Genomic DNA, 25,950 nt, shown 5'->3' with positions numbered 1-25,950 from the left:
GAGAGAGAGGCAGAAGGGAGGGGAAGGAACCTAAAAATACCGTGCCCCTGCTTGGCCCCAGGGATGGTTTAAGGAGAGCAGGGGGGTGGACGAAGGGGTCATTTGTCCGTCTCCGGCACGTCTGCTCCGAGAGTGCCCGCAGCCCCTTCGCGCCGGGGCAGGGGAAGGCTGAGCCGGTGGTGCCGGAGCTGCTGGGCTCGGTCACCGGGAGTTCAGCAGGGCGGCCCCGGCCCCGGGCCGGGGGGCGCCGCTGCAGGCGGAGCGCAGCGCACCCCCCGCCCCGCTGCATGGGCAGGGGTGATGCGGGGCGAAGGGGCTGGGGCACCGCTCTCCAGGCCCTGCGGGCGCTGTCACCCGAGCTGGGGCTGCGGGTGTCCGTGCGGGGGGCGGGAGGATGGGGGAAGGGGGCTGGCACTTGCAGCCCCGCAGATATTTTTCTCTCCTTTTTCTTTCCGCCGGAGCCGACGCAAAGGGCTGGAGTTGTGCCCTCCCCCTCCCCACCCCCGTTTGCCCCCGTGCAGCCCTTTCGCTGCGTGCCCGCTAGAGGAGCCGCGCCGGCAGTGCGGGGAGCTAATCCCCCCCGCAGAGCGGCGGCCGGGCCGGCGGGCGCGGAGAGGCGGCGGGAGCGCGGCGCCTGGCTCCGCAGCGCCCCGGCCCCGGCGTGGCGCGGCAGGGGCAGGGGCCAAGCCCGGGCGCGCAGGGCCTTGCGTGGCCTTGCAGGGGCGTTTCGGGGGGCGGGCGCCGCCGCGCCGGCCTGGCCGAAGCCCCTCCGCGAGCGGGGGAAGGCGAGAAGGGGCTTTTTGGCCGGGAGGCGGCGGGAGCGGGCGCCTGCAGGCGGCCCGGCGGCTGACCTTGCCCTTGCCCCTGCCCCGGTGCGGCTGCCCTCTGCCTGCCTCTCGGGCTGACATGAAACGCAGGCTCCATTTTAGCTCGCTCGGGTGCGCCGCTCCCGTACGCAGGCTGCTGGGGGCTCGGCCTCGGCCTCCGGGCTGGCGCTAGGCTCCCCTCGCCTCGACCTCCTGACCGCCTGCGCCAGGAAAAAGTCACAGCTTTTTCTGAGCTGAGGAACAATTGCCTTCATTGTGCACATTTTTTTTTTTTTTAAATACACGGCCTAATTTGCAGTTCTTTTGGGTTAATTTCTAAACTAAATTCATGTGTGTTTTTTCCTGATACGTGAAACGCACACTATATGTTCCATGCTAATGCTACTTCTTTAGTGGGATTTATTTATTTAATTTATTTACAGTCAGATTGTATTGGGATTAAGATTGTATTGGGTTCTGTGGCAATAATAATAATATACTTGATAATTCAGGAAGAGTTGTAGGAATTGTGTTATGTCCTGCAGATTCAGAAAATGCCTTCGAATCCATTTCAATCTGTGTGCAAATGCTATAAATAATTTTTTTTTTTGCAACATGTTGCTTTAATGGGTACTCACTGTAAAATAAGCTTTTATTCTACAATTCCTGCTGGTTTTAGCAATACAGTTCTTAGAGGAACAGCATGTATGTTTTTCACTTTAAAGTATTAACAATAGCAGAAGAATATAAAGTGCACCATGCACATCTAGAAAGAAGATGGCTAATACTGTACTCAACCTTAACTCTGCCCCATTGTGGATTTTTACATTGTGATTCAGTCTTAAATTACGTTACAGGTTGGAAGTTCATGAATGCTCTCCAGTGTACCTAAGTGACTGCGTAGCTGGCTTTGCCATATGTAGCATCTTACTGAACAGTGTACTGCTCTGTGATGTTTTGGACTCTGTTGCAATTGTTTGGGAAATAAATACTAAGACACTGTTACACAGAGTAGCATGTAACTTAGCAAAAGTAGTTTGGTATGACAAGTCCTGTGGACTTTAATATAGCTTAGATAGGTAGTTGTATTCTCAGGATCTCTAGGCCTTAATTATTTTCTTATAACATATTGTATACTGTGAACTAAACCTGAAGAACGCTGTAACACTGCTTGAAATAGCAGTATACAGTGACTGCTGATGAGGACCCTGCTTTTATTCTTCTGTATGTTGATCTCACTGAATGACTCTTGTGTAAATTTAGAGGTAATTTCACAAGGGAAGCCTGTGCTACCAAAATGCGTGCTCTGATGAAGTAGTTCTCTATAAAAGGGTTTACTAGTGTTGTATCAGACTGTTGAAACTATTTAAATAGGTTCAAGTGAGTTGCGAGATACTGAGGCTTAAGTGGTTGCAGGGGGGGAAAAAGGGTCAATATTAAATGCGATACTACTGTGTTTTGGTGGCATCTGCTTAAAAGGGCAGAGTTAAGGCTGAGTTTTCAGTCGTAGGAGTTCTTCACAATATAATTTAGGTTGCAAAGGTCCTTTGGAGGTCATCTGGTCTAGCCCCCTACTCAAGGCAGGGTGAACCTCCGAGTTAGATCAGGTGGGTGGATCATTTGAAAAGCTGTATTAACAGGTATTTTAAGTGGCGTTTCTACATGTAAAGATGTTAAGTTTTTGGCAACTTAGGTGCCAGTAGAATATCTTCACTGACAGACTGTAAAACGCAAGAGAAAGTAAAAGTACCTTTTACTTTAAGGTACACCTGAGTGAGGAAAGGGCTTTAGGAATTCCTTGATAGACAATGGCTCATTCATACCCTAACTAGGTATGAATACTAGGGCAGCATAGCCTCCCTTTACAATGACAGCGTTAGGTTCATAAGTTAAAAATTTGCCCAGTGCACACGTTTCTTACAATTATTTTTGGATGCACCTAACTCAGACGAGTCAATTCACTTTCACTAGAACGTTTAAAGGCATTTCGCTCTTTCCTTAATGTGTGTTAGTTTTGTTCCCTCAGCTACCTCAGTGCTTAAATGTAAATAAACATTTTTTCTCAATTATTCCATTAGCATCAGAATCTTTACACACACACACACACACACACACAATTTGTCTCTGTTCCTTTTCTCCCTACTGCTGTGCTTTCCATCCTACCTTACACCATTTTTTTCTTTTCTGAGAGTTCCTGAAAGTATATTTTCTCTGAACTGCACATATATGACTTGGAGGAGATCAGCCTGGAAAATAGAAGTTTTGGGAAGTTTTGAGGGACTCAAGCAGGTGTTTAGTATGTAGACCACTACATAGCCTTATGTGTAGCAATCAGTACTCTTTGGGGTTTGATTCAGCCTCAAAGGCTTAAAAGCAATGCACTTTGTGACTGAATGCCACAATACCATTTATACACAGCTTGCATTTGTTATAGAGCATCAGACCAAATGGGATGCTACATTCAGAAGTTTGAACTACTGCTACTACTCTCTGAAGGATGCGTTTAATTTAGGACAAACTACAACGATATTTTCTGGTGAATTTCTTTTGTTGAAGAAGGAGATAAAGCATTAATAAGATACTAGTTTCAATATCAAAAGCTAGATTGGTGGGAATGAGGGGGGGCATAAGTCTTCTCGCCTTCGTGGTCAGGTCAGGTAGATATTCCTGATTTTTGTGTTGCAGTTTTCCACTATTTTTATAGAGTAAAACAGTTCAAGCTCTGTGAAGCTTTTTATTAGATGGGTTTTTATTGCTGGATTATATCAGCAGAGTGTAAAGAAAATACAGATAGAGAGGTAAATTAGGAATGATTTAAAGCTTCCTTCTTTTTCTATTTCTGCAGCTTGCTTCAGGAGAGAATTTCTGATAGTGAGGAAGGGCGCTTTGGACAGGTTTTTCAAAAGATGCTTCGGTGTCAGAAAACTGTTTGCCATCGTTCTACATTCAAAAGTTGCCTCTAAAACAAAAGGCTTTTACCAGCAACAGGAGTCTTTCTCTTTTAATAGTATTTATTACCTTGCTAGCAGACATTGCTTATACAAGGGGAAGCTTTTAACAGTTTCTATTTACTATTTTTAACCTCTAATCACTGCAGGGATCATGCAGCTCGTTGTCAACAAGAGGATCCGTGTAGGGAAAATTATTATTCTTAGTATGATTAGGTTAATAATTTCATTGCTGTCATCATGGTTGTCCTGATGGTACTGTAATGCACCTTTGAAACAAACAGCAGCCTTTTAGTGGGTAGAGCAGCATCCACACTACCGTACCTGAAAACACCGACCATGTTTTGTCTCTCTCAATACAGTGAATTTGTTACAGACTTCTTGGAAATAACTTTCCCCTTTACGGAGATTATTTCTGAGGCCTGAAGTCTTGGTCTCGCTAGTCTTCGCGTAATAAAAAATACTTTTTTGCATTATAATATGTGATTTGTCTAAAGTCGTACAATGGTAGACGATGACTTAGTGTTGCCTGATAGTACAAAGCATTAATAAATCACACCGTTGGAGTGTAAATTGGACTGCCAGAGAGCCAGTGCTGCGCTCACTGAGCTTGTTTAAGTTTTTAGGATCTTTTGAATGAGATTTTGTAGAGGGTGGGGGTGTAAAAGACTGTAAAACATAATCACAAACTTTTTAATTGGCCCAACAAAAAAACCTGCTCTGGGAAGGTAGACAGTGGCATGGGAAATGTAAGAATTGTGCAGACAGAATGCAATTATATTTTTACATTTTTAAATAGATGAAGAAAGAATACAACTTAATCTTTGTAACAGAGTGATTGTTGTCTTTTTCATATTTAAGAAGGCAGGAGTAGGAGGAATTAAGTATAAAGAAGAAGAAGAAGAAGAAGAGCCAGGAGGAGCTGGCTGTTCAAAGTGAAATATTAGTAATTTCCTATAATTTAATCAGACCAGATCCCAGAGCAAGATAATGAGAGCATGACCTACAAAAGAGGACTTTTTGGAAGTTAAAAGGGTTTCTAACATGAAGCTTCAGAAGGCATGTGATTTGTCATGAAGAACCACATAGAAGACTTTTTTTTCTTTCTCGTTGCAGAGAAATTACAATATTGACATTAGTTCAGATGGTTATGGAGAGCTAATTTGGCTTATGCCAGGAATCCTTTTACTGTTACAGCTTAGTTACACTCTCAGAGTATGACTCTGGAGTAGTTTATCTTGTAAATAATGTTTTCTCCTGTTTCTGACATACCAATTTCTATTGCTAGTTTGCCATGCATGGTACTGTAATTTGCATCATTTAGGTGTAAGTGTACAAAGTTCTTTGTGGTATTTGAAGGCTGAAGTGTATCTACTGTAACGTTTTATGCAAAAATAATATGCCCAAAGTCTGGACTTCAAAGTAGCTAGCAGTATGTAATAGACTCCAGTTTTCAAGGAGGAGAGGGGATTTTCTTCCTCTTTCTTTCTGCCCCCCAAAGCAAGACTTGTGTTTTAGTCCACTTTTGTAAGTTATGCTTTTATGACACAACAAATAATAGATGATGCTGGGCTGAAGAAAGAAAAAGCTCAAAAAGGTGGATATGATCACTTTCTCTAAAGGTTTTGTTTGTTAGTTTTGTTTGTTTTTGAGGGTATTTCTGCTATTTTTTCTGCTTTTTAAAATTTAAGTAATAAAACTGAGGCCTGAGCCACACCTCAGTTGAGAAGATGCATGCTGCAGGGTACAGTCAGCGTTGCTTCATTAAGTTAGCCACAATACAGCGCATACCTGCAGATCCGTTGAGCAACATGTATCCGTAGGCTCACAGAAGAGCTTGTTTTTTAGTTTTTCTTTTTTACAGACTAACTCACGGTTGTAATTTGGGAAGTGTTACGCTCCCAAAGACAGTTTCTCTTTTCCTGCTGTACCTTCATTAGCGTTTGCAGGCTGGTATCCTCTTTGGTCTAGACTCCAAGCATGTCGGATGCTCAGTCCCAACCTGTCAGCTCTGTAGTTAGTTTTATTCCTTAAAGTTTCTCCCACCGTGCGAGGGATTGCCTGTTTGTGGCGTAATTACACTGAATAGCTAAATCCCAAGTTAAGACTAATGAAAGTCCTATTTCACTTTGTAGGACAAGTGGACTTTTAAGTATTCACACACGGAGTCAAAATTCACTTAATCTGAAATCACTGAAGGAGTTATATGTTTTGATTTTTGTTTGTTTGTTTTGGAGAAACATGCAGAAAGGAAAGAAAAACTGGACAAAGCTGGACTGCATAAGAAGTCCTTTCCATCTTTCTTTTCAGCACTTAGGCAGTAGGCATGGAAGCGGGGGGAAGAGAGTGGCTAGCACTGATAGTACAGTAGACCAAGAGAACAAAGCTTTTTGTGCAAGAGTGATGATTTAGCTGCAGTTTAGAGTAAGCTGCGTTAGAAGTGAAAGGTATACCAAGCGAGAGAGGTCTTACGACGCACGATTTAGTCACCAATGTTAGAAAGTGAAATCAGGTTTCAAACAATTGCACTTCTTCATTTCTTTTATTTGAGACTGTCTCTTAATGGGGAAGAGAGAAAAATTTTGAAACAACTCAAAGCAATCTACTGTCATCATCTCTGGGAATTTTGCCTGGTCCCTACCTCTGGGGTTTTGCTGTCTTTGCAAAATCCTCGTTTGTAGCTCTCTGTCTGAAGTTGGCCCTCATCTGGTATTTGCTGCTTGAATGTGTTTTGCTGCTTTCCTAGGGCTTTCTGTACAGGTGCAAAGAGTTCTTCCCTTTGTGGTTTTTAACTAGGAGGGTGGAAGCTCTGTCTGCAAGTTTCTGTAAGAGAGAGGATTGGACACAGGCTTACTTTGAAATTACAGTTTCCTATTTTGAACGAATGTTTTGGATATGTCCTGGATCTTGGTGCCCCGTTAGCGTTTGTGAGACTTGTGCTCTATCAGGGTGAAAATGAGAGTTCTGGTGAATTCCTTAAAATGAATGGCTAGATACTCTTAGAAAAATGTATTTTAAAAAATCGATGACTTTAAGAGATGAGGCTTGGGTTAATGAATGATCACTACGTGTGACTTTGTTAATGAACAGGAATTCTTCGCAAGCCGCTTTTGACTTGTGTGGTAGTACTGCTAACCGATGAGAAAAGAAAAGGTTTATCTAAGATTAATTCAAATCGGAACAAATCTCCCACAGCTAGATGGTCATGCAGTAAAAAGTAGGTTAGAAGCAGAGAGGGCAAGTGGGCTTAATAGCGGCAGGTGTTGTGGCTGTTCGTGGTTGCTTGCTTTCCTGAAGCACAGGCAGAATCTCCCCTTACAGACCGCTATGTCAGATGTAGACCTGGCCGCTAGTGACTGAAGATCCATTTCTTCATCTGTGTTTGGAGCAGATTTTTCCCTGTATCTGCCTCTAGTACTCTGAGGCCATGAAGAGCCCTTCTCAGTCACCAGTGTAAGCATAGCAGCCTAGAGCTGCTTTAATTTCTGCTGCCCACAGGCTCTCATCCTGCTCCTCATCCTGGAAAGGAAGGGCTGACATAATCCTTTTGTCAATTCGGCATTGCCAAAGGGAGTTCTTTGCACAGTGAATAACTCCGAAGGGGGCTATTCTGCCTACTTTGAGGTACTTTTACATTGCCCATAAGGTCTAAAAAGACTTCACCATAATTGTTTATAAGTCTTCATGCACGGTGCTTTGCCACATGGAGATAACAAAGCAAGCTCTAAATAAGCTACCTCGTGTACGGGAGGCAGTTATCACAGCAGTCTACCCAGGTTAATTCGGCTATAATACTTCTGGGTGTACTCAAGCTAGCTCAGATATAGACATACTACATAGCACTGTGTTACTGAGTATAGACATAACTCTCATGAGAATCAGAGTTGTTGTCTTTGAAGGCATTTACTGGCCTGCATAAAACGTGCTGGTAAAGCCCACAGAGTTTTCAGCCAAGAAATGTACTTTAAAAAAATAAAATCAAATCCCGCTGCCATTGGTACACTTGTTTTGTTGGTTCAGCAGAAAAGCTGATGATGGAATGGACATGGACATGAAACTTCACCTTCACTTCTAGTTTTTCCTCTGCATCAGGCTTTTAGGTGGATCGTTAGGCAGGGAGTAGAAACGCATTGCTGCTGTTCATGCTCTGTGTGCCCTAAGTAGCCATAGCGTTAGTTTCTTTTACCATCGACTTAGTACAGAATCCTAAATCTCTTCAAAATAAAGCAAGGTTTGAGGAATGAATACTTTTTATGTAGTGCTTGCACATTATTTATGTGACCTCTGACTTTTCTTAAGGTTGAAAGTTGAGGCAGTGCCTTAAACAATGCGTCTAGGAGCGAGGAGTCTGTTCCACCTGGAAAGGACTGCTTCACTGTATCAGCCTATGACTACGAGTAGCTTCCTAATCCTCTCGTTATTTGGCTTTGCTTGTTAACCCCAAGCAATCCTCTCAGGGGCACAGAAAGCAGCTGTCTTTGGTAGCAAACACAGCACGACAAAACAAACACTTCTTGAGGCTTCCCTTAGACACGTTACCATAACATCATCTTTGTGGGAGGATTTAGAAACACCGAGAATATAATTTGCCATGTTTTAATCTGACTTCAGGAGAGAGGAAAAATTAAATTATAGGGAACTAGATCCCTGTGACATTTATAGGAAGGAGTAATTTCAGTATCTAAAACCTAAACCTTGTGTTTCTGAACCAGTCAGAAAGGTAGTGTGCACAGAGTACCTCGAGTGAGTAAAGGGGCAGAGTAAAATGGCTAATCAGGAGCACGTTATTTACCAAAAATAGAGCGGGAGAAGCTGCTTGTAGCAAAAATAAATAGAAACTAGTTAAAAACAAAGGAGATCTTTGTAAGAGCTGGCATGCTGGCCTGATGTCACCTGCTATGCTTGAGTATTGCCATACATGTGGTTTGTGAATTCCCCCCCTTGACTTTGTGACCCCTTGATAGAGGTTGTAAACACAATAGGCATAATTAAAGATGTTGTAGCAGCTTGATCTGCAGCTTCTCTTGTTTTGGTTATTGCAGCCTACCTGCTATGGTAACGTAGGGGTTTCTGCTTGATTTTGTTGTTTCTTTTATTTTATTAATCACTCAGCCTTCATAAAGGTGTTCTGAGGCAGTAATTCTGAATATTTTAACAGTACTTTTCTAAGAATTAACGTTTTGAGTAATTAGTGTGGGATTTTCTTTCTGTATTTTAATAACAGGGAAAGAAAGTTCACAGTGTTTGCTGTTACTACCTTCCCACCTTCAATATTTAGAATAACGTGACTTCACTGAGTTCCATTTAACTTTACTTTTAAACTAAGACTTAGTATCCATTATCAGCAATAGGCCAGCTTCACAGCCGTCCTCTGATTCCCCCTTGTGCAGTGCAGATGATGCAAATGTTATGGAAGTTGCCTTTGCCTTCCCAAACGGGGATTCTCATTGCGTGGGGGAGTTCCTGGGAGGGAAATAATAGTGTTGTTTCTTACGTGTCCGTATCGCTGCAAGCCAGACTAGACTGTGAATCGGAGTGGGAAAGGGTTGGAGATGGAGCCACAACTGGAACATACTTGTGTCCAATTATTCCTAGTTAGCAGCCATTTCCAGCTGCTGTAGATGAGCCTTTCCCCAGGCTGCTCTGACCTAGCCTGAGTCTAGATTAGAAGGCACGAGGGAGAACTGGAGGGCAGTAAAGGCTCTTACTATGTTTCTCCTTTGCCAAACGCTCAAGATGTCACACATGAGAGTCTTCGGCCCTATGCATAAACTGTGAATAGGAGCATCTGGATTATTGAATATATGGGGTAGTGATTCTTCAGGATTGTATGGAAGGGATTGCTTTTGCCAGAATGCCACTGGGATTCTTAGGAATTTAAGATGTCTTATTCTTGCTCAGCGAGGAGAAAAGGAAATATTAAGCTGACTTAAAAAGGCAAAGTAAGCACAAGTCAGAATGCACAACAGTACATCGTATCAGTGAGGGAGGCAAATGCAAACACTTCTTTGACAGTTTTTCAGACTCAAGTATGTTCCTTGTCTAGGTTTTATGTGAAGAGCAGCCAGCCATTCTTCTGCAGCAACAAAGGGGGGAGAGAGAGAGAGAGAGAGAGACACGCTGTGCTCTTCCTTCCTTCCTCAAAAGCTAGCCCCTTAGAAGATGGCTGGGTTAACTTTGTGCTCAGGACATGAAAACCTGCCTTTAGCAAGCAAGGATTTTTCTCTTGCTATTTTTCTAGTGCCGTAAATTATAACTGTGTTGTTTAGAATGGTTTTTGCAACCAAGAGTCCTAGTTCCAGTATAAGCAAATACCAGTCTCCAATGACAGAGCTTTCTGGGTTATCTTGATGTTTGGGGGCGTATTTGGAGGCTCAGAAGGACAGTTACAAGACAGGTCTAGCTTTTTGGAATTCTTGATTTCTCTTTTTTTCCTTTGATTCAACAGGAAGTTCTCTTCCGATATTCTTCATGCCTAGTGAAAGAAAGCTTCACCGACGGCTTTTCTTCAGCTTTAGTCCTACGATGCTACTGCACTGCTAAGGATCAGTTTTCCTCCTTTTTCTCCTTCTCCAAAACCAGAACCACTTGTGATATAATCACTGCTTTTATCATTATCATTCTTCTTTTTTCACTTTTCGCCAGTCAGTATTTGCAGTAAGTTTTCTAGACCAGCTGGAGAAGATTGGTCAGCCTTTTCCTGTAGATAGGGAAGTAGAGAAATATCTATTTTTCATGTTGGTAATATCACTACATTATCAGTGTCACTGCCTGAAGACTGCTGGCAGTTTCAGAAGTTAATAGAATGAGAATTTATTTGGAACTGGTTCAAGAGAAGACACAGTATGCCTTTAATCTCTTGGAGACAAGGTGAAAAGTGAGGGTTGCCTTTCCTGTTATTCCCTGCATTGCCATGGCAAGCATGGCCTGGCTTGCCATGTTAGAACCAGTAGTCATGGAGAAAGCAGGACAGAAGTACCATGTTCTACCATAGGACTTCTGAAGCTTCTTTCACCTCTGTGTCTCCTGGACCTCCGTTTTCCACAACAGCGATTAGACATCTGCAACTGCTTTCAAGAATTACCTCTTGTGTGAGAAAGACCAGGAAATACAACTTCTTTCTCCTTTGTTGTATTTGTTTAGTGCATAAGACTTTTAGTCAGGGAGGCAGCCTGCTGTCCTAAAAAAATATCCAGAGCAAAAATATAGTTTCAGCCTAAAAGAGAGCCTGTCTTCTAATTGGATGTTCTGCAGAAAAGAGGCACTTAGCAGTTTATCAGGGAAACCCAGAAAACAAGGGTTGAAGCTGTGTATCTGGATAGCAGTTCTTTGAGGAACAGAGAGAAGCAGAAAAAAAGACAGAAAAAGTATTTCTTGAAATGACTGTATATGTTCTGGATGTTGCTATGTGTTCTTACAGTGCTTTTAAAATCTTTTAAAGAGCTTTCCTGAAGTTTTGAAGCTGCCCTGGGCTTAGGTTACTCTGTCCCTCCAGGAACCCTGGTGAGATGTCTCCCCTTCCCAATTCCAAAATGCAACTTTGCCTTTCAAAAGATACTGGAAACCAGTTCTACTGCACCGTCCTTTAGATTTAATAACTCGTCTACAGGAAGAAGCGTATTTCATTTTCCTTTTGCTTTCAGCTTCTATCACCCTTTTCAGGAAATGTCTTGCTATTACCAGTGAGAGAGGAGGTATGGAAGGGGAAATTCTGCCTGAGATCATGTGCGTCTACCTTGCTATAGATTTGATAGTCCCATTTTCAGCCTAAACCAGTTCACTGCTTCTAGGCTAGGATGGCAGCCTTCTGTGCTTTTCCCTTTATTTATTGCACCTTTGAGGATTGGACTGTTCTTTAGAGTCCCAGAAGGGACACTAAAGCACGTCTACCTTGAAGATGAAATCAGTAACTATGATGCTTCGGTAGCGTTGTTTCCTTGTGTTCACCTTCCTCTCTCTGTTAATGATTCCTTCACTTTATAGGGTGGGGGATTTTGTTTGGGGTTTTGCGGGGAGGGGAATTTGGACTTAATATGAGGAGCTGAAAGGAGACAGGGAACTTCATATAGCCTGTGCATATAATCAGCTATGCTGGGGGGTAGCGGTGGAGCGGCAGCAGGTGCTCTCGCTGTGGCGTTCAGGTGCGCTTGAGAGAAGGAGGGTCGCGCGCTGAGCAAGAGTAAATGTGGAGAAAGCAGCCTCAAATAATGATAGCACGAGAGCTTCATTTTCTGGAGCTATGACTGTGATGTTTAGAGTCCTTTTTTTTAAATAAGCCTGTTGTAATCTTGTTTATAGTAATTAAGGATTTCCTAGTAATTTAAACAGTTGTTTTTGGCAATGTACAGATCATCTTTTCATAAGTGCTGGTACTCATAATGTAAGGATGAAAACATTTACACAGGAATAAAAGTCAAGGAAGCAGATAATTGACCGATTTATCAACCTTAGCAGACAATTTTTTCTGATAACGTCGTGGTAGCTATGGTAAATTTACTCTTGATTGCTTGAGGGCACAGATCTTATATGGTGTGTACAACACATGAGAGCAACCCCTTGAAATGAATGGGTGAAGGAGCAGGTAATCAGCCAGTGTGGTTTCAGTGCCTAGATTAGCCTTTTGGTCAATGGTGTGTCCCACAGGAGAGTTTGGAATGACCCTGCACAGCACAGCTGATAGTGTAGGTGCTTTACTGTGTTTTCCTAGAGCTTTTAGATCAGTTCCAGTTTCTCAGGTGATGCCAGAACTGTTTTGTAAACTGAGCACCATTCCTAGGCCATACTGATAAATTGCAGTTGTGATCAGGGAGTTATTTATTTTCATTGCAAATTGTTTGTATGCAACAAAGTGGCGTGCTTGGACACTTTCCTTACTTTAGTCAGCCCTTTTTGCCAGGTGAATTGACGCTTGCAACTTCTTGTTCACTTCCTTTCCAACTGGAAGTGTGACTAAAATCATGTTGCTGTGGTGACCTCGGCAGTTTTAAATGACTAGCTGCATTAAAATAAGTTGCATATATCAAGGTACATCAATGTTATAATAATATATAGCCTAAGCAGATTGTTTTATTTTTGGCTGCTGTAAATCGTTAGGTACATGTAAGGATGCTTCAGTGTACTTTTTACTGTTGGGGTTGTGATTGTGCTGAGATTTGCAATACGTTTCAGGCAATGAAGATGCAGTAAAGAGTCGAGACAGCTGTCGCTGCAGCCAGTTCTGGGGCAGTGGCAGGTCAGGTGCAGACCTTAATTAAGATGAATTGGTGGCTGTTGAAGGCACTGAGTGAATAAGAGCAGGCAGTTTATAGATGTATCTCAACAACAGAGAATGTAGATATGCAAAATAGACTGAAGCACCAATTTGATCTGTTACCATGTTAAATGAAGGTTAGAAAGAAAAGCTTTCCAGCCTTTTTTGACATTTAAATCATACATCATATGATATGAGAAACTGTATTACTCAGGCTTAATGTCCTACTTTAGATTTGCTATGGATGCTGCTTTTCTTGTGAAGTGCTCACTACATAAAAGTGACACCTTTAAGGGTGCTTCTCCCCATTTTCTTCTGGTGTTTGCCAAAGTCTTGTGTGTCCCGCTGACAGCCAAGAAGAATTGAATCACTTCAAGATGCCTTGAGCTGTCCAATCAGCAGATAAATCCTCTAAACTATGTGTTAGGCTTGGTCTTAGTCTGGGAGATTGATCATCGCAGCACCAGAACAGCATTTTAAGGTGTGCGGAAAGAAATTCCGCTGGTCGTACTTGAGTTGTTCAAGGCAGAGGCTTACTTCTCTGGAAATGTGTAAGAAAACTTTACTTCTGAGCCTCTCATTCCAGGTTGTAGGTCAAAATTTTGTCTGTGGTCACTCATATATGCCCACCTCCTTTCTTGAACTCTGTTGCCTTTTAAGGGAGGAAAGGTAACCAAGAACTGAAGTTCTTATTCTGATCTTTTCTTTTAGATATCTTGATAATGTGATGTAATCCTTCAATTTTCTCAAACTGACTTGTCCAAGCGAGTGGATCTTGTGTTCCATAACACACAAATAGAATTGTATGCTGATAGATGGAGAGGGTTGGGGTACTGGTTGAGCTCATAATGATTGTTTTGCTTGACCATAGTTTTTTTTTTCTTTCTCTTTCTCTCTTTTTTTTCTTTTTGTAAGTCAAGGATAATTGCAGCCTGAGATCTTGTCAGGAAAAAAACTTTTGATCTAGATTTCTTCTACCTCAAATATACCATAGAAGACTATACCCTACAATCAAACTACTATAATACCATAGCCATTTGGAAGGACATTCCAATAACTGAGCCTCTAGCTTGCAGGTAGGCTGTGTTTAAGATCAGGCAGTTTTATGCTTCTGCTCAAAATTTACTAATCTAGACACTACTTCGGTGTTCAAAGACTTCATTAATGAGCTGCCGAAGGAATGGAATCTCTTTTCTCACTCGTGGAGTTAAAGTTTTATTCAAGGGTGACTTTAAAATATTATAGCCTCTTATGTTTGGCATTCATGTGATTATCCCCTGAAATAATATGATCTAGAGTGGAAAATAAGTTCCGGCATTTAGAGATCCTCTGGCCTTAGCTGGCTTTTCCACACTATTTTCTAAAATTGTTTGAGGGCTCATTTCTAATAGAGGCCCATCGTGGGAATTCTTAAAATATTTCTCCTCCTTTCTGAAGTGGGCTGAGATGATAGGCCTAGGTTCTTTAAGTGCTAAGGATAGTAGAAGTGTTGAGAGTAATGTTTAGCTCTTTGTATTTTGGAGGTGCCAACTTCTCTACTACCTTTCGGGGTTTCATACTTTCTTACTGCAACAAGCTATTGTCATAGACATCTATCTAAAACAAAATAAATGTATAAGCAGAATGAATGTTGGCTAACTGGGAATAATTTTAGGGGATTTTAAAACTTTCTTGTAACAAAGAAAAGGTAGAATTTCTCATCGTTGTAATGAGCTGGGCATGTAAGTGGGCCCCCTATTTTAAATGCATGCTGAAGTAAATGATGCCTTACTGCTCTAGGTGCAGAGTATCTCTTTGGGCGGACTTGCAAATGGATCACTTGAACTATCCAAAATCATTAATGCCGATTCCCATTTCAAATAGAGCTGATCTACTTATTTCATTTGTCCTCAAATTCATAATGCTCTATCGGAGTATTATTTTAACTAATTTTAAAAGGCCCAGGGAAATCTGCAGTTCCTGATAAGTGCTTTTTGAGTCTGGTTCAGAAGAGTGGGGTTGGTGCCTGAGAACGTGTTTGGTTTTGTAGCAAGCAGTTTATCATACTCTGTTTTTTCATCAGGCTAAAAAAGGTGAATTCATTTGATCTATTAATGTGCAGACGTTTTCAACTGGCCCTATTCCTATAGCTTATAAATCACTGGGATCACGGGCTGGTGCTTTGTGAAAGGTGAGTCTAAACTCAACTATAGATTACTATAGGATATTCACAAGAGCCTGTGGAAGAAGCTTTCAGTACGACTGGCTGTGGCATTTTGCTCAGTCGCCATAAAAGAGTTATAAGAGGAACACAGATGCCATCAAATACGTTTTGTAAGGAATATGGTTTTCTGTTGTTAGACTTGACACTTTATGTGCTTTAAGAATCCATCTTGGGATCTTTGCAGAGTAGGTTGACTTCAGAAATATTTCTTTGTGTCTTCTAAACCATGCTTTCTCATTCATAAAAGATCAGCTGTCTTTGTCTACCTTTTCTCTTAAGAGTCCTACGTATTGGTCAAGTCAGTTGATAAAAGCTATTTTTGTAGGATGCTCTTCTTTGGCTCACTGTTTGAGAAATGGTTACCTTTGAAAATATTCTTGTCCTCTGAGGTCACACGTGTTCCAGCATTACATGCACACACCTCAAATCCTTCAACTTGCTGAGCCTCAAATAGTGACAAAATCCAGCCAGAAGTAAATCGTTCTAAAATGCAAGTAGCCAAAGGCTGAACATATCACACTATAAGACATGCTGCTCTGCCCACTTGCTTTTCAGAAAAGAGTTGGTAATTACTGGGCTTTACTGTTGGGATATTATTTCTGGGTCTTTAAGGCTTTTCTTCTCATGGGAACATGCTGCCACCCGGTTCTAGACTGACCTTTGTGTAACTAGTACCAGAAGAATCCATGGTGGCCAGTGCAGTTAAAAGTGGTCCAGCTAGGGCTTCTAAAGCAGCCTCCGTGATACTGGCTGCTTTGGTCATCCTGACTGCAAGGGCCAGGTCTTCCCTGAGAGGTATAGTACGTTGGTGAGGTTTGGGGGTGTGAGGGGGAATCCTGTGGTGTTTTTCAGTGACAAGAGGTTATATGTTTTGTATCCCAAAAGACCTCAGAGGATAGGTGGCTCACATGTGTCTATAATCTAAAGGCTTTCAGTCCACCAAATCCTCTCCTACTTCCCTGTTCCTGCCTCACTTGCATCAGTTTTGTTCCAGCTTCTTGGCAGAGTGAATAGTTTTCTGCCAGGTTAGTGAGTTGGTATTGGCTCACCAAGCGGTCAGACAAACAGAACAAATGTAAGACAGGGCACAGGAACTGCCCTGCGCTTTTGTCAGCAGTGGGCTTTCCTTAACTGTATCTTCTGACTGCACTCTAAGGCACTGCCTGTTCATTTAAGCGTTAAATTCCTGAACCCCAATGGAAACCACGCTCCTCAAATACTGATCGCGCAGTACCTTTCCCAGCGTTTCCCTCAGATCTCCCTGTCTGCATAGGAGAAGACTACTTTAACAGACAAAGGCACCTAGGCCACAGCGTCCAAATTCTCTTACTTGACATTAGGAGTATAAGGTGTTGTTCTGAATAACTGCTTATCTTGCTTCAGGCATGCATGGTAATACTTACATTAAGCCTTGAGCACAGTTTGAGTTATATAATACAGCTCATTTTGATGTATTCCTATACTACTACTCCATCTCTCCTCAACAACCCGATCAGTTAAAGCTAGCTGAGATTAAGGTAGGCCATTTCATAGTTACACTACAATGAGAAAGGCATCTTGCTTCTGTCACTGAAGGAGAGAAAGCAGGGTAGCTTCTTCTAATCTCCGGGAGGCTGGCGACCCACGTGTACCCTATGAAAACTGAGTTAATTCAGCAAAAAGTGGAAGTTCAATATAGGGTTACTAACTATAACCTCTTCCCTGGAACAGAGGAGTAGTTAATCCTTCTTGGAGACAAGATGTCAAATATCCATCATACTAGGAGTTACCTTTTGAAGAACTTGATGTTTTAGGTAAGGTCAGGCGCACTATCAATATGAGGTTGTATCTCTTGGTCTGTCAACAGCCCGTGAGAACCTTCAACAAATAGTAACAGCTCACTTCAGGAGAAATGATGCATCTCTATCCTGTCTCATGCTAGCTAGTAAAAGAAAGATATATTTGGTATGGTATGGTAATGTGATGGTAATGAATCCTATTTGACACATTTCTTCTGGGACTTGTGAAGGAAAATGAAAGGCCTTTGCCTCCGTTTCCCTTCTACCACAAAATGTTTCTCCTTTGAGGGAAAGGAAGTAAAGGCAGTTTTGAGTTCTCTGTGAAATGCTTTTTCAGTAGTCCATCCTGCCTTCCTCTTTCCTTGGAGTCCATCACCCCTGGATTCTGCCTCTGAGAGGAGACAGAGGCACTGCACGTGCATTTTGCCCGTTTTTACTTGGCTAGTAATTGGCAAACCAGAATACGTGGGACTTGGGCACGCTCACAGTTAGTGACACATGTAGTGGCACAGTTGGAAGGTGCATAGGGGCAAAGCATCCTGAAGAGTCCCAGTTACTACAAAGTAATTAAATTGGTTTTGTGTCACCTTGTTGGTCTTAGAGTGCTGCGTGGGTTTTTTTTTATTGTTTTCTTTGTTTGTTTGTAAAGCAGTACCAGAGAAATTGCAAGGTGAATATTCTGGGGCTTTCCTGTAAGTGGATTTTTAAAGCCTCTTTAAGTTAAGGATAAAATTAGAGGATACATGCCTTATCTTTAAAAGCTGTGGGGTTTTTTTTTTTTCCCCCTTTCCTCCTTCCCTCCAGTTAGGAAAATCATTATTTTAGAAGATGTGGAGATGAAATATGGAGCCCTACCTAGGGCTTCTCTTCCTGTCTAATTGAGCGTTTTCACAGATCTTAAACACGGGGGAGAAGGACAGAACAGAAGAGCTATGGCTTTCTGGCAGGTCCTTCTTGCAGCTGTGCTGCTCTCTCTAGGTCAGCCTGCAGTAGAGACATTTGGTTCAAGCACCAGCAACACTGCTAAACTATTTTATGATGAGGTCAAGAGTTGAATAATCATCCCGTTGATAAGTGAGCGAGGCAGAAATTTCACTGAAAGAGGACAGTGACTTTCTGTGCTGCTTACCTATTATAGGTCACAGAAATCATGAAAGGAGAATGGGGGACGGAGTGCACTCTAGCACATGACTGTTTATGTAACTGTGACTTCTAAGTTTTATTTGCTGCTGTTGATGTAATAAAAGGAGTTAAGGCAGGCCTTTGCGTCTTTATTAAAATCATGATTTTCTTGCAAGTATCCCTGTAGGAAAATCAACATTGCTACTGCTCTGGGTGTGTAGCCTATTCAGATGTGGCTGTAAATGCTTTTTAGAGGTGGAACTTTTGGGATATCGGTGCATTTTCTGAGGCAGTCCTGCAGCACACACATCTATCTGCCTGGTCTGGTCGGTGTAGGAACCCACGAAGGTTGTCCAGCCCAAAGAAATGATAGATTTTTTTTATTATTACTTGAAGCGCTTAAAAAGGCAGCCTGAATACAAAAGTGGCAGTTTGGAGGTGGCTAGTCTGAGCAATTTTTATAGGATACCATAGAATAGACTTCCCAGGTATGACTGCTATTTTGTAGGCTTGTACATTCTGCTTTCTGTAGTACCTGGATGTGACATTAGCAAGGCTTTAAATGAAGCTGACACCCAGCAGCAACTTGAATTAGAAAGTGATATGGTATTAGCAAGCAGTCTATTGTAATTATTTTTTTTTCCGTTGCTAAAATGATGCACTTACACAGCATAGGTAGGTTACCTATTCAGCCATTAGCTCCTTCATTCTTTTTTTTCCTCTGCATTATCTGGTTTGCACTAAGTTTTGCCATGATACTCTCATGGCTGATAGCGCTCGTTGAATGTGCTGTTTACAATTAGGACTTCAGGATCCTCTTCTCTAGTTTCATCCTGGAGCTTCTCCAGTATGGCAGCTGCTCTCCATATTCCACTAAAACTGTTCTGCCCAGAGTGGCTAGCAACTGGTCACTGGCAAATTTCAAGGCTTCTGTGCCAGTGGTACTTACCTGGTTTGGCTGGAGGATATAAGCATCCAGTTCTAAAGGGCGTAAAGTGGCTGGCTGTCACAGAGCTAAAATGCAGACACGATGGGCAGGTGTCCTCTTGCTGAACACGCAGTGGTCATGCGATGGGAACCTCCTGTTATTTGGGTATGATGCTGATGGTTACAGTCGCGATGCAACGTGGGTTACAGAACCTGTAAGAGAGAGGGTATCCTGAAACACGCTGCCGGAGCAGCAAAGTTTGTCCCATGGCTCACTCCCTAATCCCTGTTTGAGGGATCTAAGAAAGAAGGCAGGAGGGAGTAGGACATGGGATTTTGATGCTTTGTGGTGATGACTTGAAGCCATCCTGGAGGCCAAATATGAGCACACCAGCTTACTCAGTCTTACCTCTTCCTTCACCTTGACTATAGCAGTTAACCATGCCTTATCCGTTCTCAACTGCTTCTCCCTGTTCACCTTCCTTTTCTTATTATTCTCCAGGGAAGTCACGTGAGGCTGAGCTCTGATTGCTCAGCTGTTGCCTCTGCCTTATTTTGATGTGTCTACTATTTACTTGACCTTAAACTGATTGCTCACCTGAGTCAGTCTGTCTTTCCCCAGAACTCTCTATGGCTTGCTTACTATTTCATTTAAATTTAATGTGACCTTTTAAACTCCTTAGGCACCTTTGCAGAGCTCCCCAGTACACCAATGTAGACCTATCACTTAATCCTAGCTCTTTCAGTAGGCCTAGGTATAATGTTTAGTATAAGATAATAAAGTAAATGGCTTATGATAGGCATTAGAGATGGAATAAGATAAGCTATTACACTGCAGTTTATACTCCTAGGTCAATCTAGCTTTAGATAGGCTAAATAGAAGTTACAGGATCAGGAAGATATCAGAGGTACCAGACAGAAATAAGTTGGGGCAACAAATTAGGAAGACAATCTGGGTGTACCAAATAGCTAAAAAGAGTAATTATTACCTTATTTAGATTGACACAAACTTCAGTGATCATATCTAAATACCTTATATAGATCACGATATTTGATATCAAGATGATAAAAATGGCATACCACCTTAAATTCTCTACCTGTAGATTCCCAGACTTTTCTTGAAACATAATTGCTTAAGTTAGGGCAATCTTGCCTAATTTACCTGATCAGTAATTTTTCTGTGAGCATTTCTTTGAAATGATTTGACTTAACTACCTTCTTTTATATTTCATTTAATCTTCATTCTGTTATCCCATAATTTTCATTTGCGTGTTTCATATTACTGCAGCATATGGATTTGCAATGTTACTTCTGTATTACAGTTTAATTTAGTCATTATGCTGAATGATTAAAGTGAAATTTTATCCCTCTTTCCATGAAAATTGAGTGTTTGGCGTGGATTCCTTAGCTTTAGCCACTCCTCAAATAATACCTGGTGGTCAAGGCTGTGTTCTTTGAATCATGGCTGATGTTCTTACTGGCCAAATCTGTCGGTCCCGTAACTCTGAGTCTTTTCCCTTTTCCTTGTGCTGTACAGACTATTTCTAGATCCCAGTCTGCTACATCCATATTTCTCCACTCCTAGTCCATACAAAGTGGAACTGTGGATCATCTCCTCATACCTACTGCTTTCGTGAATGTCATGTGTAAATAATGTTAGCTGTTTGTTAAGCAGTTTCTAGTATTTAAATTAGGTGGCTGGGTCTATAAATCAACAAACATGTTTGTCTGACTTTTTCAGTTTTCAGCTGCAAGTTGTTTGAACAGGTTAATATTTACGTTCTTTTTGATATCAGGGTCAAATTCTATTCATCACCTTAAGCGTAAAGGTAGATGCCCGCAAAGTTAAATAACGTCCTTTGGGATCAGTAAGATTTGCCTTTCCAACTGATCTGTTGAAGCAGAGCTTCTCCATATTTGAAAACAAGCAGACGAGTGGGTGAGCAAAGAAACTGGCACTTCTTCAAGGAGTGCTTTTGCGCACACTTGTGACTGTGCCAAAGATTGTTTGGTGTTGGGCTACATCAGTGGCAGCAGTTGCCCAGCAGTATTTTGGTGCCTTTTATTGTTGCTGAGAGGAGTGGGAAGCCACTTGTGTGTGGTTCCTGGGTGCTCTGCGGTGGGGTAGTCCTGAAGCACCCAGAACACCTGTGACTTCCACTAGTTAGTACCAGTGACAAATGGTTTAGGAAGCAGTTCTCCCTCCAGAACCGCCGTGGAAACCGGGAAAGAGAAGCACTGACAGGTCCCAACTTTTGAACTGTGATGAGAAGAAGCAATCTGATGAGTAGTTACTTGGTAAAAGCTGGTGAGGTTCCCAGCCGGCTCTCATTCCAAGTGAAGTTGATGAGAATTTGCCCCTAACGTTTAAGTTGCCTTTATATGCTCTGCAAGTTCCCTGTGGTTCCTTACTCACACTTAACTTTTCGGACCTAAATAAAAATGAGATGCTAGTACCTGAACATAAGTAATTTGTAATAACAAACTGTAATATGTTTATGGTGGAGAGAGGAAATTTAAACATATTTCTATTTCAGGATTTCAGAGACTTCTCACTAGGGCTCCTCAGTAATGTTGCAGAAGTAGGGAGGGAAGAGTCGCACAGGTCTTTCACAAACCTGAACCTCAGCTGAAGTTTGTTGACAGGCAAGTGGAGTTTGGCTCCTGTTTCAGACAAACGTCATCTGGGTGTCCTATCAGTCCTCTGAATTCTGAGGGAAGATTTTATTTAGTTTGAAATCATAGGAAAGTTGCTGGGTTGGGCTGATTTCCCCTGGAGTTCTCAAGTTTGTTCAAACTCACAGGTTTGCAAGTCCATGTGAATTAAAATCTTGCCCTGAGGGCCATGAATGACAACTTTGCTTGGAAATGTAATTGTCAGGCTGCAGTGGTTAAAATAAATAAATAAATAAATCCGCCTGGCTTTTGGGATAGAGGTGCTGCCCTTTCTAGAGGCCGCTTAAAGATTTGGAGACAGCTGCAGTAGTTACAGGTAGATAGCAACAGGAGGGGGAGCTCTCACTGCATTACCCAAAGAGGAGGGAAGTTCTGGACTGTGAAGCAAGCCTTAAAACGTAAAGGAAGGGCACTTTGCTCCTGCTGCTCCCCAGCTTCAAAATATTGCTGGCTGCCCTCCCTATAGGCAAGACCAATGGAGAACGTGCACCTGTGTAAAAAGAAAGGTGATCCGTGTCCTGTTTTCAGCTCTTTTGCCCTCACCACTTCTTTTTGGTGGCAGGCGTAGTGTAGTTGTGTGAAGGCCGCGCTGCAGCCCTGCTATAGCAGATGGAGTTCCTTTTCTCCCATCCTTGCAATCAACTTCAAATACTAATTCCTAAGGTACTATGAGTGTTCCCTGAGAGGTCAGCCTCAGGAGAAAGAGACAGTGAAAATACATGGGACGTTACTGTATATGTTTAGAGCAAAAACAGGTGCGAGTGAGAAGGAGGAATTCATCTCTGATGCAAGCAGGACAAACAAGATTGAGAGATTTGTAAAGCTGTGTTATTTGATTTGTATTTTAAAGGTCTGGTTGCAGGTAGGAAATGTGTAAAAAGTAAGAAACAGAGGTGCATGGCATGGAACAGAACAGCTCAGGGTTTAGCAACCTGGAGATTCCTCTAAAACGTAACCCCACTTCCTTCTGTAACCATTTATATTCAAATATCTCCTAATCGTTAGTTTTTTGCTAACTCTCTGAGTGAGAACAAATGCAATTCTCCCTCTCTATTTAAGGATGGGGAGCAGAGACAGAGAGAAATTAGGGTTGGTGGGAGGTGGGGGTTGCTTTAATACAGACAGATGCAAACAGACACACGGAGGCAAGCTGTGGGAGCCAAGCTAGCTCTGGCTCAGAAGCTGTGGAGTGGTGTCAGCTCTGGGCTGTGTCGCAGAGGATGCGCCGTGCTCTTGGGGTACCACTTCGGGTGGTGTGCCAGGAAGATGGCTTCATAGCTTCCAAGCTAGAACTTGCTTGGGTTTGGATGAGCAGAGGGATCTTGCATCTATCTGCACCCACTGTGTAGGGCTGCCTCAAGGTGCTTGTGTAGTGTTCATGGGATGAAATAGGAACACATCCTGTTTTCCTATAACCTGCATAAGTGCTGGATCAACTGATTAGCATCTGTCTCTCTATTCGAATGTGCATAGTGTTGGCCTTTGTGTGCGTTATTGTTAATCGTGCTTTGTCTGTGATCTTATCTTGGATAATATCAAAATAATTTGAAGTAAGTGCTTTGGATTTTTCTTGGCGTTTTGTTTTGAAGAGGAAAGACGGAAGCCCTCTTCTATGTGAAAAAGTAATCTAAGGTAAAAGAATGGTCTTTTTGTGGGCTCTCAAAACTTTGATGAAAATTTTTCAAGTTTTGAGAAAAAGCAACTTACTGTGAGGCACTATTCCTCATATTCTGTATAACATGATTTAAAACATATCTCTGCCTTCAGAGTGTATGTTGGTATCTCTACAGTTGTGATACAGCTGGCTGGGTCTTTCCTTCTTAAATTCATTGTGTAAAAGCAATAATAAATCTAAGTTTTCATTTATTAATTTCTATCCAGTTTTTGTCATTTGATGGATTTAAATAGGGAATCTGGGAATAATACATGGTCATAGATAGAGAACATATCATACAGGCTTGTTTCCAGAATGTCCAGAGGGTTGTATTAAATCCTTTTGTTTTGTTATAGTATGACTACTGAGATTTTTCTGTAGCATAGGACCTTCAGTCCAGAAAGTGAGAAATATGAGAGGTGTCTGGCAAGGAAAGATGACATGAATTTAACTATAGCATTGCTGTTGTTCTTGACTACTTTTTGATTGGCCAGCAAGATCTTAAAAAAAACAAAACAAAACAAAACACAACCTTGGTCATATGGTCATATCTATATTATTCTGAATACCTACTGGGAAGAAGAGCAATCTGGGGTCACAGCACTTTAAACACTGCCACTCAGATGTTAGGAGAGACTCTGTTGCAGTCACCTGAGAAGAGAAGATAAACTGACTGCATAGGGATGAACACCTCTCCCACCCCCCATCTGAACTGAGTTCAGTTTAGGATGGTCTTTAAAACTTTATTGGAGAGTGACAAGCAAATGAAAAGCCAGTGGTGTCTATATATGGAAAAAAAAAAAAAAAAGAAAAACAAAACCAAATGTTAGTTTTGTGTCTCTATTTCTTTTTCCAATTGCTGGGGAGATGAACGCTTTAGCATTCATGCATTACTCATCTCAGCTATTCAGAAATGAAGTGTGTATTATCATCAGTATAAATTTTATTTTATTTTAGATAGGGGTCACTGCAGGCTTGGGCTGAAATTTAAAGTCACTGGAAGAAGATACTTTGAATAGCTGCACACCTGGTCATCTTTTGAAAGCGTCTCTGTGTTAGCTGTACAGACATTCAGTTATCTAAATTTCTGAACCTGTTAAATCCCTGCTTTACACCAACGAGTTCATAATATTTTGCAGAACGTATAGACCACATTCATATATTGCAGTTATTTTATTATCAATGGTGCCCTGGTGATATATTTGTATTTGTGGCGTATTTGTATTGTTGCAGTTTTACATGTTTTAATCATATTGACTTAGAGAAACCTTTAATATCTACTAAAACCCTGTGACAAGCTTGCCAGGATTTCTTCTTTAAAGAAAACCTCATTCTTTTTCAAAAATTTTTTCTTAATCACTCAATCCAGACTGATGCCAAGTTCATGAACTTTAGGGGGATGTTAAGCCAGGAGGCTCATGTAGAGTACTGCCCCTCATTAGACTGATGTTGGGGAAGGGCAGAGCCCCTGGGGCGTTTGGGACCTTAAAAACATACTTCATGCTAAGAAGTTGTACTGCACTGATTTGGAAGTAAAACAGTTATTCTTGGTTCCATGCAGATGGTACTAGACAGGAAGAAGTGGAAGGTGAGCTCAGTGAAGAAGAACGCTGGTTTGGAAATTCTTCAGAGACTCCTTCGGAAGCATCGTATGGAGAAGTCCAGGAGAACTTTAAGTTGTCTCTTGAGGACAGAATCCAAGAGCAGTCCACTTCCCCAGATACTTCTTTGGGAAGTGCAACCCCAAGCAGCAGCACAGTGGAGGTAGGAACCGTTGAAAATGAAGCTCTAAGAGACACATTACAGAGCAAAGAGCACCTTTCTCCTGATGTGCCATCTCTGTGTGAAGAAGAATCTCCTGGTCCAAACAAGCCACTGAGTAGTAACCTGAGACGGCTACTGGAGGCGGGCTCCCTCAAGCTGGATGCTGCTATCACCGTCAACGGTCAAGTCGAGTCCCCTGTAAATCTTGGCTCAAATCTCTCCTTCTCTCCACCTGCTCATCATGCCCAACAGCTAAGCGTTCTTGCCAGAAAGCTTGCTGAGAAACAGGAGACAAGTGACCAATACAATGCAAGTAATCGCTTTATATGGAATCAAGGTAAGTGGTTGCCCAACTCAACCACCACCTGTGGTTTGTCCCCTGATTCAGCTATCCTGAAACTGAAAGCCGCAGCCAATGCTGTTCTGCAGGACAAATCTCTTTCACGGACTGAAGACACTATAAGATTTGAATCCTTTTCTTCACCTTTTAGTTCTCAGTCTGCCAGCTCCACCTTAGCAGCTTTATCAAAGAAAGTGAGTGAAAGAAGCATGACTCCTGGACAGGAGCACCCGCCTCCAGCAAGTTCTTTCCTTTCTCTGGCTTCCATGACCTCTTCAGCTGCCCTACTCAAGGAGGTTGCTGCAAGGGCTGCAGGCACCCTGTTGGCTGAGAAGAAGAAATCACTGGTTGCTGAGGATCCCCTGCAACTTTCAGAGATGAAGCAAGAGAAAGCAACTCCACCACAGTCTTTGGAATTATTGTTACTGCCAGTCCCTAAGGGAAGAGCGTCCAAACCCACTAGTACAGGTATGGATTCAGTT

At 42.1% G+C, this 25,950-nt stretch overlaps 1 protein-coding gene across 7 annotated transcripts in view; it reads left to right on the top strand.

The window, feature by feature from the left end:
• ZNF827 (zinc finger protein 827) overlaps window positions 1-25,950 on the top strand; it is a 108,306-nt gene that overhangs the window by 1,427 nt on the left and 80,929 nt on the right. For 6 of the 7 annotated variants that reach the window (XR_011140947.1, XM_068942213.1, XM_068942212.1 and 3 more), the window contains exon 2: window positions 24,926-25,936. Coding sequence is in view for 6 of the 7 variants with exons in the window: in XM_068942213.1 (XP_068798314.1) it covers window positions 24,926-25,936 (1,011 nt within the window). In the remaining variant the exon portion in view is untranslated. The remainder of the gene's footprint in view (window positions 1-24,925; window positions 25,937-25,950) is intronic. The other variant, XM_068942214.1, reaches the window with a different exon arrangement.

This window comes from Struthio camelus, chromosome 4 (assembly GCF_040807025.1).
Source record: "Struthio camelus isolate bStrCam1 chromosome 4, bStrCam1.hap1, whole genome shotgun sequence".
Lineage (NCBI taxonomy): Eukaryota > Metazoa > Chordata > Aves > Struthioniformes > Struthionidae > Struthio > Struthio camelus.
The sequence above is the reverse complement of the archived record's forward strand: the minus strand, read 5'-3'. Positions and strand labels throughout refer to the sequence as shown.